Below are 21,861 nucleotides of genomic sequence, written 5' to 3'. Positions count from 1 at the left end.
GAGTGAGGGTGATGGAGAGTGAGAGCTGAGAGGGAGATAAAATGAGAGAACGTAAAAGGAAAGGGGGGGGAATTAAAAGCTGATTACCTTGTGAGTGAATCTTTGGTTCCTCTGAGGACCGGGGTGAGGAGTAGGGGGAGGAAGCCTGTTTTTAGTCTTATAGTATTTATTAAGGCCAGTCCCCAGGGCAAACCAGACCAGCTAAAAATAACCAGCTGCTGTCATGAACACCGGACCGAGCACTGGACTCATTTACTCACTCAAATGGAGGGTATTTCTGCATTGTGGCAGTTGTTATGATAAAAGTGTGACCGTTATCTAAACCTGAAGTTTGTTCTCTACATTGTACAATATGTGCAGTAGGGGTAATGTGATTCATCCCAGAGAAAAAAACTCGAGAATAATGGGTTTTCATTACAGTCATTATACGGTTGAGTGAGAGTCACAGATATTTCCCAGAAGCCCCTTATGTCCCATGATCCTTGCCCCTAGTTTGCTCACATACCCCTCTTTGTCAATTGGCCCAGCAGAAGTCCCATCACCTCGCTTTGGGCTATATGAAATCATTATATTGAACTGGGAGATAACAGACAGCGTGTAGCCTTGAGGCAGTTACTTCGCTTCACCTCCTTAAAAAAGACATTGCTATGACAAAACGAGGCTCCTTTTCTACTTATGCTAAACTGAAGGGAACGCCTTGGAGGCAAGGTCTGGTGAGTGGGAGCCAGATGAAAAAAATTAAAGAAAGAATTGGTTGATAGGTCTGTGCAGCTTGCTGTGTTTCAAAAAGGAATACTTTTTATTACCATAAGATTCAGCGAAGGGCCACCAGCTCAATCGGGGGATTTTTTGAGGTGTTTTGTTTGCTGCCTTGATGTGAGTTTTCTGCAGAGGTTGGATTGATCAGGAGCTAGATTTCACTGACTTGGCGTGGTCCGAAATTAGTGTGTAGTTGCTGATGAGATGGCCCGCATAAAGGAATGCAAAAAAACAAGGACAGTGGACGGCCATTAAGTTCATTACAGTGTAAACTTGGAGTTAAGCAACATTTTGCATGCTGTATTGCAAGATTATCTAGTTATAAATCACTCTTCTTTTAAAGGTTTAAAAGTTTTTGGTCATTTGCAAATATCTGCCAATCATTTCCCTCTTACATCCATGCTTTTTCTTGATGCAGGAGGAAAAGTTTCCTAACTTGGATGTTCAGCTGTTGTGTTTTCCCAACAAAATGAAAGAGGTCAAACAGGGACAGATAATTTCCTAGAACTTCTTTGTTCAGGTCACCAGGATTCTTAAAAAGGGTTAATCCTGGCACACCTGAGGATAGCACGTACTGAGACGCACTTGTGCCCCCTAGCTGCAGTATACTTAGGAGATAACAAATTCACAAAACAAAACCACACACACACTACACACATCCACACAGAGAGGAGAAAAGCTCCTGGGCTGAATGGTGGTGTATTAATCACACTGACGCCTGGCACTGCGATCTGTGACCTAGTCTTTTAATTGCATCCGCTCTGCTTTGCTCCCTCTCTCCCTCTTTATCTTACCTCTTTCCCCTTTCTCATTCCTCAAGCCTCCTCATGCCCATGAGAGGAGGCTAATGCAGAGATAAGAGGGAGGGCCGGGGATGTGCAAAACCCAAACTGCTCTACCAATAAGTGTTGGCGAAAACTCACAGGACAGCAAATGCAGCACATTAACGCTCTGAGATTCAAGCAGTAATGTAGAGCGAAGCTTAATTTGTAATGTGATGATGTGCAAGTGATGTGGTTTGCAAAGAAAAACAAATATCCGTGAGGAAATCTTCATAATCCATTGAAATACCATGACAACCTTAAAGAAAAACCCCAAAAATCATGTGGCCCATACAACATTCTGTACATGTGTGGTTACATTATAGACAAATGTGTTGGCGACAAAACTCTCCAGCACAGTAGGGGCTGCTTTTACAGCTGTTCGGCTGCAGCTCCATAGCTGCAGAAGCAGGGAGGTGAGAGAGGGAAAACAAAGGTGTGATCGGGTGGGGGGCAGCGGGGCTGTGGGCGGATGTTGGGCACGTAGACTTGACAGTGCACTAACAATGTGACAAGTTTTCATTCAGCCCCGTAAGTGCAGCGGTACCAGATAACAAGCGTGTAGTGTTTAAAAAGTGAAACATGAGCGCTGACGCACACAAATCCAGGTTGACAGCACCTTGTCTTCCCACGCACACACATACACAGCTATGGGAACGCAGGGAGTCGAAGACACCCATTCCCATTTATGCATCAGCTGTAATAATCATATATGCAAAGAGTTTGTGTCACACACTCCCACTCCAATGTCCCTTTTCTCTTTCACTCTCTCTTTATTTCTCTCACTCTGGCTCCCTTGCACGCATAAGCACACACAGCGACATGCACACACTTGAGTCTCAGTGGTTTCCTTTTGAGAGAGCGAGCTGTCAGAGGGAACTGTGTGGGCTTTTGTTAAAACAGAGAACTGCAGAGGCAGAGAAATTCATTTCCAACTGCGGCAAATAAATAAATAAATAAATAAATAATTTTTAAAAAATCCTTTTCAGGAAAGTCACATTGTACCTGCAGTGGTTTAAAACAGCAGCATGTAAATTGAATGAGTTATAAGCATTGCTGTGGGGACACAGTGGGCTGGATTTCAAGAGTTTCAAGGGCTTTAGATGTACTGCATGGGGCGCCTCAGGTTTAACTACAGACTCACAAGATGCTGCACTTTATAGTTGTGATACATCGAGACATCAGAAAATAGATTTTACATCTCTACTTGCCAATCATACCCATTCTTCTGCCGCTACTTCACCTCCCACTGAAAGGTGTAAACTTTCCTCATTTCTTTGCTTCTTGCAGGTGGAAAAAAATATTACAACTCAAATGTCTCTGTTAGCTGAACTTGAGTAGATTTTTAGCTGCTATAATGTCCGTGTCTGGTGAAAACCTTGGACTCGAGGCTTTTTTCATGTTTAAACTTACAGTGGAGGATTACATTGTGACCATTGTGAAGCGTTTTAGTTCATTAAAAGCTTTTATTTCCCTTAAGAGAACATTTTGAAAGGCTTGGCATTCAAGCTGAAAACAAGGCTGTTTCTCTAAAGTCCTGAAAAGCTGACATTTTGGGGATGAAGTACAGTTTTTTCACAGGACATTCAGTGAAAAGTTCATTGCTATCAGCTGTGGATTTTCATGTGGAATTCAAGGGTTTAATCTCTTAGTTTGCAAATGAAGCTTTTGTATTTTGTTTCACAGAAACACATTCGATGTAGTTTATCTTTAAAAATTAATTCAGCTTATTGTGAGTGACACTGCTTATCAGAGTACTTAAAAAAATGCTTGAGCATCCTAGAATTTCATTCATATTTCACTTTTAATTCTTAATAGTGTTGCCATTGTGGACTTAACTTCTTGGACATAACCAGAATTCTAACTAATCATATAATTAAATCAGGCTAATAATAATGATCAGTCATATTACTTTATGCTCATATATCTGTACAGAATTAAACCAGTCACAGTCCTTTTTGGACGGTGATATTCCAATACTCTTCATGGCCTCTTACATACAATATGTTTTGTATTTTAGCGGTGCATATTTACTCGTCAGTGGGCTCCATGCTGCTGTCTATCACATCCTCAGCCTGGCAAAAATACTGTTATTTGCAAATTGAGGGGGAGGCGTTGATTTTCCCGTTGGCTTGAGGAAAGCAGTGGGGTACCAAGAGGGAATGTTTACCTAGCACTGTGCCACGACTGCGATGAGCATCACCTTAACAAAAGCAGCTCCATGTGCTCAGCTTGGACCTATTTGCCAGTTCCACTCACAGCATACCTCACTCTCAAGTATTTCACAGTGACACTTTTAACTTAAACTTTTCCTCACAAATGTGTCAACTGTGTAAAGTGGTAACCTTTATGTCCCACGGCAGCCCATTTATGTACAGTTTGTTGGCTGTCTATATTTAGCTGTTGTAGCTAATATCACAATCGTTATTTATAAACCCTGCAAAACAAAGAAACAAAGCATTTTATAACTCGTTAAAAGCAGATTAAATCAGGAGTAGAGGCAATAAATACAAGGTGAAAAATGCAGAACAAAAGCAAGAATCATAAAAAAAAAAGGATGCAGTAAGAACAGTAACAAAGGTTGGCACATGAAAGCACGTCTAAATAAAATCATCAGTAGATTCCTATATCACTTCTAAAACCACCTAACAAGTGTGAAAACACTGAAATCTCACTGACATGATCCTGACTTTTTTTTGTGATGTCTTTTTTGCACCTCTTGTAGCTCTATTGTGCCATTCTCTGAGCTCACTTTAACGATGGTAATAAATGAGCCACCAGGGTGCCCATCTTTATGTCGGGCTGGGCTGCCGGCTCAGACTGGCTGTCCTGGTTTGCATGGGCGACAAAGTGCCTCAGTCTGCAGGAAATACAAGAAGAGGAGGAGGAAAGGAGGATAGATGAGGACAGGTGGGCAGGAAGGTGGTGGGGGGGGGTTAAACAGGTAGAAAATAAGGACAGTAAGAGAAGGAGGGCAGGGAGCTGTGACACTGGAGAACAGCAAAGTGGAGGAGACAGGGAGGAGACAGTGACAGGAAGAGGAGAGGGGAGGCGTGCACGGTCGACAGGTGAACATGGTGTAGGCGGATGCAGAGGGATGAGGGAGGCATGCTCCATGTGGATGCACAAAGCAGGCTGTGCAGAGTTACTACCTGCCATCTGCATTATGCACATGTAATGTTTCCATACAAGAGCTGGTTTGGCTTCCACTAGGGTATTGTTGTGGATCTACAAGCAGGATGAGACAAAGAGCATAAGCGTGTCTCTCTCTCTCTCCCTCTCTCTGTGCGTGTGTTTTGTGTGTGTGTGTGTGTGTGTGTGTGTGTGTGTGTGTGTGGAGAACTTGGTGGTCGGCGGTCACGGCTGCTTGCCTGCTCTGTTTTAGCCGCTTCTGTGCTGTGCTCGCCGCTCTGTTGGGCAGCATGTTCTCTGCCGTATGAGTCCAGAGAAGAGCAGCGGAGCAGAATGACACCAGGCTCAGCAGCCTGCCAAACACCGCTGTGGATGGCAGGATGCACTAAAATATACAGGACACACAGTGACACACAGAGACAGACACACACACATACACTCAGATGAGCATGCAAGGAGACACAGAAAGGTTACAGAAAAGACTACACAATAGAAGAAGAACAGAATGCACAGGCGAAAAAAAACACACACCTGAGCGGGTGATTCAATATTCCAAATGTTTTCCTCATCAAGGTAAAGTACAGGGATACACTCACACTCATACACCCATAAGGGAAGAAGGCAATTGACACAACAGATCTTTGAGTCACAAGGCTGTTATCATAACCAGCAAGGCACAAAATTGTTCTTATATTTATACAGTTTACATTGTTTGCTGATTCTGAACTGCTAACTAGGCTGTTTGAAGCAGCACTATCAGCAGTCCAATATAATGCATTAACCACGTCCATGCACCGTAATCATCCATTTATATTACATAGTACTGTTCAAGTTAATATAAAAAATAACTTCAGTGCATTAATTCGCATTTTAGTCCATGTTTTTTCGCATGATGTATGTTCAGAAATTACACACGAAAGCTTCGGGCTGCAGAAAGCTCTCGCAAAATTGACCACATTGACACTCTTCACCCTGTCAGAGAGTTGTATGATGGGTAAACAAGGCCACCCAGTGGCTGGAAATCAAGACATCCCTTTAGACATTTTGTTGATCTTCCAAATTACTCAGAAACCCACTGAAAACAGAGTCTATGGGTAGGCGCCTGTCCATAACCCAAATGTGGCTGTGGCTATAGCAGGATATTTATTGGGTCTGTAAGCTTGTTGAAATTGACAATATGTTCAGAACTTTTTATGACCAGAGACAAACACACTCTTAACCCTTTAACATATAGAAGAGACAGCTGCTGAATGGAGCTGCTGATAAATGTATGGCAGCAAAGTCTGATGTCCTTGTGCTTGTGTCGGATTTAACGTCAAATCTGAACATTTATGAACACTGACGGAAAAATATGTGCGGATCCAAGTGAACAAAGAAGACATACATAGTGTAAGGTTGTGAAATAATTATATGTAGTACTCGTACAGCCTCCACATAGCCAGAGGCCAGACCTGCACTCAGTACTGTCCTCTGTCTCTGGTGCTCCAGAAAACCTGATCAGGCAATGAAGTCGCTTCCATCAGAAGCACTCATTGAACCTGCGGTAAAATATTTATTTGATTTCTCTTTTTAATTATCATTAAATCGTTGAAGAACTGTGGGTTTACTGACCTTCAGGGCCATCGCCTTAGAAAATGCCCTGGAGTCTCATCTTTGTTTATCCATTTCAAGTTCAATTTTTCATACAAAGTGATACCGTAGTTTGCCAAGCGTAAGATGATAAAACAAATTACATGCACTAGAGAACAATAACAATATATAAGCACAGATTAGATACAAACAGTGTCACTGTTTTCATTTCCATTCTGATGTGCCAGCAATGACTCAAAATTAGGGTTTGTTTTATAAATTTTGTTATATATCTCTATCTCTTTTTTCCTGTGTGCTGTAGTATCTGCTTCTCTTTTTATCCTCCCGTCCCCCTATTTCTCTGACACACACACACACACACACACACACACACACACACACACACACACACACACACACACACACACAGTTTCTCTATCAGTATCTAGTCTCAGCGTTGTCTCTTTCTGACGCTTTCATCTCCATTTAATAGCGTGGAAGATCAGATTCCACCACCTGATTTGAATGTGCTTTTTGAACAGGAGTTTTAATGAATAGCAAAGCATTTGTGAATATCTCCACACTAAGTAGATGTGTCAGGAATCAGGGTCATGGTCCTAGCTCCTTGTGGGTAGGCGGTGAATGGTAAACTGAGAGCCGGCCCTGTGCCCTTACAAAGAAATCAAAGACACTCTAACAGCACTGCACAATGGCAATGCCTTACACACCGCATGTGTGTTCCCATGCCAACTGGCACCACCACAGCACACAGGGCAGGGGGCAGACCCGCAGAGACCTTGCTGGTTTTATTGCAGAATTAACATCGAAATTAATATATGTTAGGACAGAGATTCTCAGACTAGCTGTACTTTCAACTTACTCCTACACATGTGCACACACAGGCAGGAACACACACACAAGCATTGATAAGCGGCGCTTTGCAATGCACGTGTCCTTAAGCCCTGTTTCTCCAGCTGCACCACAAGAGAGCTGTCTAAGTGACAACAATTAGCCTGCTCAGTTCAAGTTAATTGCAGTCATTTACATAATACATGCCTGCCATCGCAATTCATCTGTGGACAATTCAAGCAGGTCTGTGTCATATTGTCACAACCTGATGTTGAACCCCCCCCCCTTTGGTAAATGATCCCCAAAGGAAGGCCATAATTTCACACAAAGCTTATCACTCACATAACAATGTTCTCCACTGGTTCGTAGTTTTTTTTTTTTATTATGAAAATATGGATTGCATTTGCCAACATAGACAGATGCGCACATTGTCAAAACTGTGTTTACCATCCATCCCATTACGCATGCAATTACTCAGAGGGTGAAAACATGCAGCCTCATTTGTGTCATGACTGCAGCTTAGCAGTGGCTGAGATCTAGGAGATCTAATGCTTTATTAGCCTGTTGTTTGGGAGCTGCGTTTTACAGGAAAATGGGCGAGGAATTAAATAGATGGCTTGATAAAAAGCTTGCTGTGCAGAATTCTTCATCCTGGATTTTTGAAAAATTGTGCTGCCATAGCTCATAACAGGCGATCTGTTCCTTTGGTGATTTATGAAATCAATTTGTCTTGTTATCAGTAGCCAGAGTTTGCGAGATAGGATCAGAGCCCATGCATTTCAACTTGGGGGTAGAGGGAGACCAGGGATGGGGTATGTGTGCGTGTTAACATAATAGGCATGTTAGAAACAGTTATCAGTCATTCTTAGCATACATGTCATTGCATCATGCTGTGAATCATGGGATAATGATGCGTTGAGTTTTGATTAAAATCGGCAATGGAATGAGAGGATTTCCCAAACTGTCGTGTCCGAGACTCTGTTGGCTCCTCGTGTGTTTTGTTTGGTGTAATGGCATACTCATGTCAGCTGTCACTGGAGAATCTGCGCTCACGCACTCAAAAGTTCAATACCATCTCTCTCTGTTTCTGTGTGATCAGTCCCAACCCTTCACCCATTAGACTTCCAACTCGCCTTGTACCCAAACCACCCTCCCATACTTCAGTTCTTTACTCTGGAAACAGGAATAGAACGTTGTGTGTGTGGACACGCAAACATGAGATTCCTCACACCTCACTTTCTTTTGTCTCGGTCAAGCAGAACCCTCCAAATGTCATTCAAGACTGTGCTCCATGTGCTTGGCAGCAAAGCATGGTCACAAACGGCCCAGTCAGCCTAATGCTTTAGACCTTCTCTTCATGCTTTTCCTGGAGAAGCCACGGAAAATGCTGTTTTGACAGTGCTATCCGTCTAGTTTGGGAAAAGAATGATATGAAAAAGAATTACCCCCCCCCCCCGTGTATTCCGGTTCAGGAACAGATAAGCAGTTTGTTTTGCCAAAGACGTCAAAGCGGGAATCAGAGGTGACAGGAGAAGGGATGAGATATTTCAAGATACGTCTTGATGGATGTAGGTTAATCTTAAGCCTGCCAGATGTGTCAAGGATTTGCGAATACCTCATGGAGTAAATCTCACTGTGCTGCTCTCTAAGTCTGTACCCCCTTTTCCTTTTTCTGTCTGTCTCTGCAGTGAAGTTTGAGGATTGCCAGCGCATCAGAGAGGTGGGCTTTGTCAGCAGCGACCCCAATTTCAGCGTGAGACCTGATGGGACGGTGTATGCAGAGAAGGAAGTCGCCAACATGTCAGAGCCCGTCCAGTTCATGGTGACGGCCCGGAGGCTCCATGAGCCACACATCTGGGAGACCACCGTTAAGCTGGCCTTGGCTGGACACCCCCATCCTTTACCACTTACAAAGGTAACTAGAGAGAAAAACTTGAACTGTTTCCTCATGATTAAACTGCCAAAATAATAAGTTTTCAAATTGTTCAATTGCATTGGATATTGGTTAATATTAATGGGGCGTTTACCACTAAAATGCTTTTTTCTGCTTTACCATTGCTGGAAATTACCTTAACTCATCTATCCTTTGTCCCCGAAAAATCTTCCAGAAGTTTAAGATGGTAAGCTTAAGTAAAGTTTTGGCTATGTGATGATATAATTTTATACTGCTATATTGTAGTTTGGTTGTTTTAGTGTTGTTATTGCCAATTTTGGATCTGGCTCCTCGTTGGCAAAAGGCCAGATTTTTTAAGCTCAGACAAATCTTATAGCAAACCATTTTTTCTTCTCGCTCCCTTTCTGTTAGCAGAGAACAATGTAGAAAACGTCGAAATAGCAGGCTTCTCATTTTTATCCGATGCTGACTGCCAGATAAAATGACTTTAACATCAACTTCTTTACTGTTGTCTGGTAAATGTGCTCTCTGCAGCTCAGTATCTATGCTCAGCCGAAGATCATTTGTTAAGGCAAAGAAAACCCACTATACAACTTTTCCAGATGAATGATCAAGCTTGTTGCGTCACGTCAGTTTCCAGAGAATTTTATGCAGATCATAAAAATATTTTAAGATAATTAGCTTAATAATTCTGCATCGGGTCCTCAGTATTTGAAGCAAGTAGGACTACATAGGTAACACCTGTTACTTCAATGTGTCAGATACATTTCATACCATAGCGTCTTCTATTCATGTCAGTTTCAAATTGTAGCGACAGGTTTGGAAAATTAACTTGGCTGCCATTCAAAAGGGTTTCTGCCTAAGCAGCCAACAAATGGTGATTACAGACCTTTATTTTAGTTATTTTCAACTTTAGTTACTTGTAAATGTTAAAAGCTAAACCAAATTATATTTGATAAAAAAATATTCAAAGAGGATTTACATTAGATAAGAGGATTTGAAACTGGATTTGGCTTCCATAAAATGCTATTAAAACTCAGTCCTAGGTTGTTTTCTGATTAGATATGCTTCATTGTTTGCTGCAGAATCTGTAAAGAATCTGATAAATGCTCCCATCAATCAGCTAAGACTTTCACAAAGCAGCCGACCAAACAGGGTGAAATGTAATGAAGCATACCTTTAATGATCAGAACCATTAATGCTGCCTATTTCCGTAGTCCTTTTTTTTTTTAATTTTTACAGTAAAGACACTTTTCCCTGTGTCCCTCTGACCTATATGTACACACACTTACACAGAATGTACACAGTTTTTGTGTTTCCAGCTGTCTCCAAGATAAAAAAAAAAAAAAAAAAAAAGAGTGCATGCACAGCAGTTAAGATGCAGTGCTTCTTTGTATGTCACAAGTTGACACATGACCCTATTTGCTACCACGGCTCTATTAGCTAACAGAAACTACACAGGGCCAAATGTATAGCCACTGTTACTGACTTCCACTACCAGGCTGCACTTTGTTGAGTGACAAACCCATTATCATTTTTCCTGCACTACTTGTTGAACGCCATTGGGCTTAATGTTCAGTCATGTTTTTAATCATGACAAAAAGCCCAAGACTCGTGTAGCTAAAGCAATTGCAGTGTGGGGATTAAAATTCTGCCCACTCCTGGCAGTGCAATAATAGAGACTGGGAAATAATTGACATTGATTGAGCTAATGTTCCACTCTGGCAGAGTCTGCGAGGACCAGGTGATGTAGTTTCAGCGTATAATTATGTTCCCCACATTCTGGAGATAGAGAAAGATTCAATAATTGAACAAGAAATAAATGTTTTTTTTCTAATCACATGGAAATTTGAAAACCATCTTTTATACTTACAGTACAGCATTTTTGCGAGAAAACATGTGTTCTCGTCACTGTTTCCTCAGATAAATACTGTACATCTAGCTCTTAAATCACAAAGTGGCACCAACAGAAAAGAGTGACTCACCTTCTCTTATTAAGATGCTGCAGATTTTCCATGTTTGCCAAAGTGAACTGTTTGACACTTGCCCACTCAACTTAATGGTAAAATGCAACTGTTTCCTACTGTGAGCAGCACTTAGAGACTAAACTGTACAATTTCTGATCTTTGTCCGCCTTTCATATACAGTATAGCATTATAAGCCGCTGAAGTCATGAACAGGAGATGTATTTCAGTGCAATGACTTTGCATGATTTCTGGAAATGAAAGTTAAAACAGTGTTATCAGTGCAGTACACTGCAGTGCAGTGCAGTGTTTTTGAACTGTGTGGCCCATTTTCCTTTTCCACTTCGGTAAACACACACAGAGATGAGTAGTTGTTATCTGAGCCCATCTCTTTGTTCTGAAAGTCAATAGTTATTTTAGAAAAGAGGTTATCATAATCGCATCACCTAACCGCAACCTATCTCTGCATAATCAACGTGGCAACAGCGGCGGAGGATATAAACAGCTCAGGATATCCTCTTCTTCCCAGTGGCGATTAAAAGACAGACAGCTCATTTTCTTCACTCACTCTGTGTAGAGACAGATAATGTGTAGAGAGAGATGCTGTACTCTAACAAATTGCATGCTTGGTTGGTGCTATGCTTGCTTTGTTGTACGGCACCAGTGAGAGTGCATTGATTTGCTTTTAATAACTGGCTTAGTTCCTCAATGTTCTGTTTTCGTAGCAGAAATTAGCATACTTGGAATGTGCTCCATGGTCGACCAGCTCATTTTACTATTTAATTTTCCAGTGTACAATGCCACAGCCATTGAAGTGTAGAGCATCTTTGGCCTGAGAGCCCTTTCCGCTGTATCTGTGTACTCAGGCTATCGCACCTCACACAGGTAGGGCCTCTCGTTGAGTGCTCTCCAACTCGTACTGATTTCATGGCACATTGATTTGCCTTCTCCACCAGCTTAGAGCCCATCAGTTATGCACCACTGGATTTGGAGTCGACTGGTTGTCAGAGCAGGTTTTAGTGCTTATTTGATTTGAATTTCTACCGTACTCTCCCCAGACAGCCTCACCTGTCAAGGTACATTACAGCAAAGGCCAACAGCAAGGTGGAATGTAGGACCCTGGGGTCCACTGGTCATTGGAAAGCACCACCAGAAGGGTTGTTTGGTTGCACTTTTGCTCTGTACTTTGTGATTATAGCCTGATTGTGTTGACAATCCACACTGGAAAGCAGGCAAATAGCAGCAACCATAATTGTTTATACAAAGTTAGATTTAAATATTATTTTTCTTCACTTTAGTTTTTGAGAGAAAATCTCCATGGACAACATTCTTCTTACTGAAGGCCAGCACTCTGATCTCTTTTTTATCATAGTGAAGCAACAAAGGGAACTGTAGCGCTAAAGACATAAAAAAATAACATCACGTTTTCAGAGCCATATTGAACAGTGAATGGGTAATGAGCACATGCTCTGGCTGTGTTGTTCTGCCTGTTTGTCAGACTGATAACCTCCAGATGTCAGCTCCAGGGCTTGAGCGTTGCAGACCTGAAGAATTCCCAAGCACTGCGCAGGCTGCCTGGGAGCAGAGGGCTGCCAGCTGGCCCTGTCTGCCGCTGGGTTACAGGAGACCCAGGCACATCAGGGACACACTAACTGACTCTCTGTCATGTGTTCATGCAAACACACACACATTTGGACATGCAATCACACAGACACATAAACCGGCACATATGTTCATGCATCGTTTTTACACATTTGTATGTGTGCACACATGCTTGCGTCAAGGCCAGCGCACCCGATTTCCCATACGTGCACACAAGCATGACTGAACTCACTGTAGAGTACATACACATACTATATTCATACACACACATTCAGACAGAAAAAAAAAAAAAAATCCCCAAACTCTAATAAGCACCTAGCTTCCTGGTGGCCCACAGGAAGCATGTGCAGTTTTTCCTTCTTTCCTTTGTAATTCTGGTAGCATCACAATGCCAACGCCTGTCATCCGCCTTGCTGTTTGAAACTGACAGTCACACGCAGCCACTCCGCCGATATCATCCGCATGCAGACTTACGGTACAATAAAGGATGTCTCCCACTCATGGAGTCTCTCCATGTCTGTGTCTCTGCCTGACCGTCTCTCTTCTTCATTTCTGTTTCGGCAACATTTCCAAAGGAATGTTTGGGCCTGACCAATCAGATGCTTCAACCTCGTTATCGTCAAACCTCACGGGCTGCCTTCGTCAGCAGGATGATTGGCGCATAGAGCAACTATTGTGTTTTCTACCGATAGCCAGGAAGGCAGATAAGGACTTTATCAAGGTAGCAGCACATTCGACTGAGCATAGAGGAGGAAGAGCCTTCTCATGGAGTCATACTGTGTATGTTTTCCGTATTCGTAATTGTCCATATGCACTGACATATAGACAGTCCTGCTGATTCATCATCATCTGCCAGAGAGTGTTGTTTACCCTCTGTTGCGTGTTTGTTTTTGTACATGCTTGTTTGTTTTCCCTTGTTTTTCCCTTGTTTGTTTCAAATAAACATCTGCAATACACACACAGCCACAGAAACAAAAACACATATTCACAGACAGAGACTAATTCCACCTGCCGCGCATGGAGGAGACTGGCACGCTCCCTGTCTCCCTCATGCCAGTTGGTACCTATGAGTGTTTTGGATGAGTGGAGCTGGAACGAGAGTTATCTTATCTGGGAAACACATCTGGTCCCTTCGTTCCTCTTTCTGTCCTCTAACCATCCACCCCGGTCGTCCCCCTCCCTCTTCGTCGTGGTCCTGCCCAGATAAACCAACAGCTCTGGCTGTCCAGAGACCAGCACTGAGCTTGCGGTCCAATCCTCTGAGCTGTGAATGCGCAAAGACTTAAAACAAAAGATGGAAAATATACACTGTTTGCTCAGGTGTAGCTCACAGTTTGTCTCTCTCACAGGCAAAACAGGTCTATATTGATAGGATGAACTGCCGGCCTGTGTTTGGCATGGCAGCGTGTCCGTGGTTGCTCGCGTGCACACGCGTGTGTCTGTGCCCGTATGACTGAGTTGTGTGTGTTCCAGGTGGGATGAGCAGGAGGATTTCCACTGTACTTCAGTTGACAGCGGCAAACAGCCGGTGAATGTGTGTGTGTACGCAAGGCACAGAGACCACAATAGGATTAGGTGGATTACAGCAATACAACCATCTTACACAGGAGGACACCATAGAGGATTGGGGAAAAAACACTCCTCTTTTACACACCCTTCTAACCCTTATTTCACCTGGCAAGATGAGTAAGAACACAATCTTCTTTCTGCAGCTATAGCCAGGGGGAGTCATTGCAGGGGGCAGAGGGGGGTGTATAGGTGTACACCCATACATTCCTACATAAGAGTTTCCCATAATACCATAGTCCTGTATGATGTTCAAAGGTACCTCAACATCAAAAATAAGAAGTAGCACACACATACAAAGAAAGCAGCAACACATTCTGGACTGAGGGATAGCATAGTCGTCCAGAAAGTCCACATACTATTTGGGCTTTCAACACTTTAAGGAAAAACACTGTTTTATCTGATATTAGGCTTCTATCAGGAATAAAGAGTCACATTCTTTTTGTCCTCAGCAGGAACAGAGAGGACAGGGACAAGCAGGAACAATGTTGTCTGCCTAAAAATCAGTGCAGGGATGCAGACACAGCAAAGCGCCTCTGTGCACAAAATCCAGCCATGTAGCCTAGGGGCAGCCTCACTTTCTTAGGCAGAAGCCGAGGGCCTGAGCAGGCTCAGGTGTCTTGCCAAGGGCCTCATGAAATGTAATTCAGCAGCTTTCAGAATAAATTTATATTTATATTTCCATGTGTTTGCTTCTCTGTCACTCTCCCAAAATGGGTTTATTGTTAGTGTGACACCAAGTATTTTAGTTTCAATTTTTGTAGAGGGGAAATCTTGTCATTTTACAGCACATCATTGATTCTTCAGACCTGTCATGGCAAAATAGCGTTCTTCAAATGATAACGTGCAGGTTATTCAATGCGAGATGCACTATGATATGACAAATTTGGCTTTTTCTTTTCAGGTTGGCATTGAAGAAATGCTGTCAAGAGTCTGGGAATCCCAACCCAGAGTTATCAAGTTTCCTCGAAAACATCAGAGAGGCTCTTCTGCCAATGGGCTGAGAAGACAGAAGAGAGACTGGGTCATCCCACCTATCAATGTGCCTGAAAATTCCCGAGGTCCATTCCCTCACATGCTTGTCAGAGTGAGTGACAATTTGTATCATTTCAGCAAATACCACACATCTTCTCTTGATGAGGAATGTCTTTAGTGCTTATATATATATATAACTTATATATATAGCTAAGAATCAAAGAAAAAACTAAGTAGACAATCTGCAGTGGAATGAAAAAGTTTGGATACCCCTTGTGACCTTATGACCTGATTTCCAAAGGCATGAAGTTAAAGATGACACATTTCTTTAATATTTGAAGCGAGATCAGATTTCTATTTTTTTTTTATTATTATTTATTTCTGTAAATAACATAAAAGGAAAAGCACCCGTAACAAAAGTTTGGGCACCCTACATGGTCAGTACTTAGTTACACCCCCTTTGGCAAGTAAGCTAAGAGTCTTTCAGTTCTTGTTCTGGGGATTTTCACCCATTCTTCTCTGCAAAAGGCTTCTAGTTCTGTCAGATTCTTAGGCTGTCTTGAGTGCACTGCTCTTTTGAGGTCTATCTATGGATGATGGTTAGGTTGGGGGACTGTGAGGGCCAAGGCCAAACCTTCTTTAGTCCATTGTGGGTTTTGAGGTGTGTTTAGGATCATTATCCTGTTGTAGAAGCCCTCCTCTTTTCATCCTCAGGTTTTTTACAGACAGTGTTATGTTTGCTCCCAGAATTTGCTGTTATTTAATTAAATGCATTCTTCGATCTACCAGCGAAATGTTCCCCACACCACTGGCTGCAGCACAAGCCCAAAGCGTGATCGGTCCACCCTCGTGCATAACAGTTGGAGAGGTGTTATTCTAATGAATTTCTATGCATTTTTTTTTTTCTCCATATGAACTTTTGCTCATTGCGGCCAAAAATTCCTATTTTAACTTCATCAGTCCACAGGACTTATTTCCAAAATGCGTCAAGCTTTTTTTAATGTTCCTTTGCAAACTTCTGACGCTGAATTTTGTGGTGAGGATGCAGGAAAGGTTTTTCTTCTGATGACTCCTCCAGCAAGGTCATATTTGTGCAGGTGTCGCTGCACAGTAGTATTTACAAAACTCTGAAATTTGCATTACCTGGCCTTTCCTAACAATGACTGTGAACAAGCCGTACCCCTAACAAGGTAATTAAGGTCTGAGAACTTGGTAAAAGTTATGTGAGATCTCAAATCTCTTGGGGTGCCCAAACCTTTGTATGGTGCTCCTTTCCTTTTTTTTCAACCCTAAAATTGTGACTTTTTCAAACTTTTTCATGCCACTTTATACATTCTTTCTAAGTACTTACTCAGACCAGGCAAGAGAGAGGAGTGGGGAATATACTTTAATGTCTCTTACGATGACCATGAGGCCAAGAGATTCAACATTCCGGTATTTTCTATCAAGCACACCCAGCGGGCAAAAAGCGCTGCTCTTGTCTCCGATTCAAGTCATGATAATTGGTGATATGTCTGCTGTCCTCTGGGTACCGCAGACAGGTAGACAGACAAAAAAATAATTCTTATTTGGAAAGCACACAAATGCGCACTTCATGGTTGGAATAAATCTAAGAATTACTTCAGGAGTATTCTCTCTCAGTGGTGTTTCTTCACCTGTTAATATAGCTGGTGGACTATTTTTGACATCACTGTACATCTCTTTTGTAGATTACAGAACATCTGTACTGATGTGTGTTCATGACATCCATATTGTACTGAGTCTAAGGAGCCTAAATACTTTTGGAAGTTAAATGTTTGTTAAAGGAATGGATTTTAAACCCGGGAGTTTGATCAAGTTGTCAATTTGCAACAAACAAAGCCATAATTTAACTTGAGTTTTTATTCCATTTGTTATGATGGATGGTAATGATTCTGCAGATTTCAGTTTTTCAGTGGAGGCACAAGTTTTGCCTTAAAGTTGCATAAAAATCTCTCCATATGCAAAGTTGCCTATTAAATACTGGGCCTGCAAAGATTGAAACTACTACCAATCCTCTGTTTGCTTGAGGATTTATTTGTTTATTCAATAAATTGTTTGCCTTTATTTAATACTATTACAGTATAGAGAGACTGAGAGATTTATAAAGCTGTGAATATGTATGGTTGTGTTTTATAAATTTTACTCTTTGTAAAATTTTGCATGCCTTAATGAATTGCTTTTATATACATATCTCTGTCTGGCCACCACTCACTCAATGAAAAGAGCAGCAAAGAAAAAGCACAATTTCACAGAACAGCATTTTACGATAAATGAAAGTAGGGCATAGGGAAAAGATCAAACAAGGGAAAATGCCAAAGCAGAATGAATAAATAGAGTGCACAACAGTCATTAAAAGAAACATTCTTAATGTAATTTTGACAACCATCATTTATATCTAAAAGTGCAGAATGGAAAAAAAGAACATTGAATTGAAATTGTCTTACAACCTGTTTTGTATTAGACTTGGTCTCCCACCTTATTTTTTCATTTCCTCTTTTCCAGCACACACCACAGAAAAAGGTGTGTACAGCTGGTCCTAAGTATGCATGACGTGATTACATTCTGACACGTTAGTAATAACAACCAGCGGATAACAGTGACTGTCAAAAATAAGGAAAACCAAAAGCAAGTTTCTCATGGAAGCGTCATAGCTTCAGCTCTGTGCTGCTTCTCTAAACTCCCCTCATTCGCTGCCTCTTATCAGTCTCCCAGACAGACGTGCAGCTTTCTGCTGGCATTTCTGATATACACACACACACACACACACACACACACACACACACGCAAAGTCCCTTACGCCCATTTGTACAGCGAGGCTTACACTCCCGGATTACGGAAATCGCCTTTCACCAATGTGTTGGCAAGAGGGCAGATTTTCCAGCAAAGCATGGAAACACTCACCCTCACAAACACACACACAGCAGGGCTGTGGAGTGTCAGGGGAGGCACCAAACTGTGCTGCCCTTAAACCTCAAGGGCTTCCTTTGTGTGTGGCCATGTGAGTGTTGAGGTTGGTTTGTTTGAGTGCGGGTGTGCGTGTGTGTGTGCGCGTGCGTGTGTGTGTGTGTGTGTGTGTGTGTGTGTGTGTGTGTGTGTGTGTGTGTGTGTGTGTGTGTGTGTGTGTGTGTGTGTGTGCGCACGTGCAATGTCCGTTTGTGTGTGTGGAGGCCTCTTCCAGCTTGCATATATTGTATGCAAACAGTGTAGGTGTGTCTCAGCCCTCAGCCATAGCTGAAAGCAGTGCACCATGAGGGATGTGACTCCGTTGCTCTGTGAGCTCATCTGTCCCCGGCTCTCTCTGCAACACAAATCTCCATTTTGACAGGCAGCCGAGAAGAGGAGCCATGGGGATTTTGTGTTTTATCTTGGCGGTCTCAGAAGTGGCCAAGAACAACCTTTAAAGCCTAGGCACTTGATTTCAGGACACGCCAGCTCCCCTGTGCTGTGGAAACTCTTTGAGTTTTTGCATGTGTTTCTACACTCGAGCCTTCATATAGGCAGGTTCAGCAAGTTTAAAAAGACAAATTAACCCTTGGAGTGTAATTACCACTTTGCGACCATCAAATGATCCAAATGACATGACCAAAGAGGTGTGTGGTATACCGCTGGTGGTTTTCTTTTTGATTCAGTGAGAGGCTAATGTACAGTGAGTCTACCGCTGGAGGATATTTGATTAATCTCAGTTACAATGGCAGATCCAATTACTTTATTGCTTTTTTAACTGTAAATAATATCTGATATATTTTGAATAATTAATTCATTTATTTATTGATTAATTAGTTTATTGTCATTATTTTATTCATGGTGCTATTCGTTATATGCTCAATTGCATTCTGACATTGTCATCATCATCATCATCACAGACCTCTGGCTCAGATGGCAATATTCTAATTCAGCTTCTGAAAGCTATTCTGAAAAAAAATGTTCTCAATCTCTCTCTCTCTCTCTCTCTCTCTCTCTCTCACACACACACAAACCAATAGCGTGCAAGAGCTCCATTTCACTGCTGGCCATTTTTACCTTGACATGTGCAATACAGTCATGAAGAACCACAAGTGATGCAGCTATGAGGGCATTGATTTGCCATTGTGCTCAATTGGAATATGCTTCCGAGCCTTTGCTATCAAATTATTTGACATGACAGATGTAAGCGCAGTGGAAACAGAGAGGTTGCAAAACAGCTTGAGTTAAATGGATACTGAGATAGATGGCAAGAACTACTCCTTTTGAGAAACTGCAAATCAGTGAGGGTGGGAGATGGAAGAGAGGGAAGGGGAGACAGACTGAAGTTGAAAAAAAGACAGGAAAAAATAGAAAGTCTTTGGAGAGTGCTGTAAATCTATGGGGTGAGGGAGGCCAACATTAGTCTCAGGCCATTTGTGGCATTCTCATCTCAACCGTCTCCTGCAGCACCTACACTGGGGCCAATGAGGCAAAACTGATGGAAAGCAGTATGGGAGAGGAAAGATTCTCCTTTCATTCATCCAGGCCTCAAACACTGGCGCCATCTCTGACCCACGGTTAGGACAAGGAAACGAACAATATGAGCTGGAAATAATTGTGCACACTGCAGACGGTTATTTTAATATTATATGATTCCACAGCCAAGGGAAAGACTAAAGAGACATATCTGTGTTTGCTGATTCTTTTACTCTCTGCATGCCTCTGTGCCCTTTCCATGGAGTTAACTGAAGCTGTAATGAAATCTATATCTGTAATGATAGCCTTATCACACATTCACATTCCTAAAGAAAAATGAAGGTCTATATGGGTGTCTAATAGGTGAACTGGCCTATTAGAGTGCATCTCAGTATGATTTGGTTTACCTCACTATTTTGAATAGGCCATTATGGTAATGCTCATGGCTAATACCATACAGTATAGTGTTGAATGAGTCACAGTCAGAATAACTACAGGCCCCTCATTTAGATGGTCAGGGAGTCACAACTCATCCCTTGGCTACTCTGAGCTTCACTTGGATATAGCCAGGGGATTTGATTTAATTTTCTTCTCCAAGTTTAAGCAGTACACCAGTGCAATGCTTTGCATTGACATGGCATGTAATGACTGTTAGCGCTCTCTATACCAGAAGTGATAACAGTACCTGTCAGCTTACCCCAGGATACACAGGACTTTATCCTGACCAAGGGGAGAATCTCAAATATGGCAAATTTTCAACATTAATGTCAGAATTTATGAGATATCTGTGTGTTTTGTCACATGTTAGCGGTGTGAAAACCTCAAAACATGACAAGTTTCTTAATCCTCCTTTCTAATAAACTACATATACTCTATATATTATATCATTCGTTTACAATTGAATCAAAAGACAAACACTGGAACTTCATAGGTGTAAAGGTGAGGTTCAAGACTTTATAGCTGCTCTGTGCTAAACTACACCAGTTGCCATGAACAAAGTAATTGCCACTTGCTATCGAAAGCAGGTAAAGATATCATTTAATTAAAGAATAACCATTCCAGTACCTCAGTAAAATGACTCTAATAATTCAGTCTGTAATTCCAGTTACAGTTAATATCAATAGAGCCATTAAGTATCGGTTCATACAATCAGTGTGTTACCTCAATTTTCAGTCTATACAATCATCACAACACTCAGCTTCCGTTTTCAAGTGTATGTGCAATGTCTGTCTGTGGGAGAAATTCAGTTTAGTTTTTAGCTTCAAGGAGCAGACAGAGTTTGTTGACTTGACGTGTTCTGGTTTAAAGGTTTCTAGGACACCGCTCATCCCCTTTTTTCCTGACACGATCCTCAGAGAGCGTCCTAGAATCCATGAGTTTCTTGCTGCTGATTCATACACAATAACAACAAGGTCTCTAGGAATGAAGTTCCCTTTAATCTTGTTCAACATAGGTTACTTTTTCATGATGAGGATCTACTGTCTAACCCACCTCCTCCTAGAGATTTGCCAAAATGCTTCTCCTGTCTCCATCTGCTTTTTGCTCTTACTTTTGGAGCAGTCCAGAAAGCATAGTTTTCATCATAATTTTTTTTTTGTTGCATCAAGACCATTGATTGCATTGTCACTGTTGTAGTTGGTCTATCATTCATGATGGCCGCTTCTTCACACAAAGCTGTTTGTCATTCACAACTCGCTCTTTTATGAGACTTTGGTTAATAACGTCACTCTTGAAGGTCTAGAGATCTGTCAAGACATATACAGTAGTACCTGTACATGAATTTGATAGCTTAGCTTTCTTCTTTGTGTTTTCAAATGGAAAATCATGATTTATCATCATTTATCATTTTTGAGCATAGATTAGCAAAAGCCTTTTAAAATCAATACAAGTCACAAATGCCACAAAGTTTGATTTATTTTTATTTGGAGCACTCAGCAAATATATTCATATAATATATGGACAAAATGTGAAGTAAAAGGTGTAATGTATCAATTAGCCCTAGGCCTTTGATGTGAATGGATGTGCAGGACAGTGCAGTCAATGTGTTCTGGACACAAATCTACTGCAGCATAAAAGGAGTGTTTGTGCACACTGGCTTTTGTTTGCTGGTTTATGCTTGTGTCTGTGAGGATATATGTGTGTATGTGTGTATTTATGTGTATCTCTGTGTATTGTCTGTGTATTTGAGTGCATGCGTGTGTCTGTTTGCTATTCCCAGCATCCCCAGTTGGACAATTAGAAGGTGACAGTCCCATTAGAGCAACCCCAGTAGTACAAAGCCTGAGTGCTG

General features: G+C 41.7%; 1 protein-coding gene across 3 annotated transcripts in view; it reads left to right on the top strand.

The window, feature by feature from the left end:
* cdh4 (cadherin 4, type 1, R-cadherin (retinal)) overlaps nucleotides 1-21,861 on the top strand; it is a 197,840-nt gene that overhangs the window by 119,859 nt on the left and 56,120 nt on the right. For all 3 annotated transcript variants that reach the window (XM_040116214.1, XM_040116213.1, XM_040116212.1), the window contains 2 exons: nucleotides 8,819-9,045; nucleotides 15,061-15,243. In XM_040116214.1, the coding sequence (XP_039972148.1) occupies nucleotides 8,819-9,045; nucleotides 15,061-15,243 (410 nt within the window). The remainder of the gene's footprint in view (nucleotides 1-8,818; nucleotides 9,046-15,060; nucleotides 15,244-21,861) is intronic.

This window comes from Xiphias gladius, chromosome 21, assembly GCF_016859285.1.
Source record: "Xiphias gladius isolate SHS-SW01 ecotype Sanya breed wild chromosome 21, ASM1685928v1, whole genome shotgun sequence".
Taxonomy (NCBI): Eukaryota; Metazoa; Chordata; class Actinopteri; order Istiophoriformes; family Xiphiidae; genus Xiphias; species Xiphias gladius.
The sequence above is the reverse complement of the archived record's forward strand: the minus strand, read 5'-3'. Positions and strand labels throughout refer to the sequence as shown.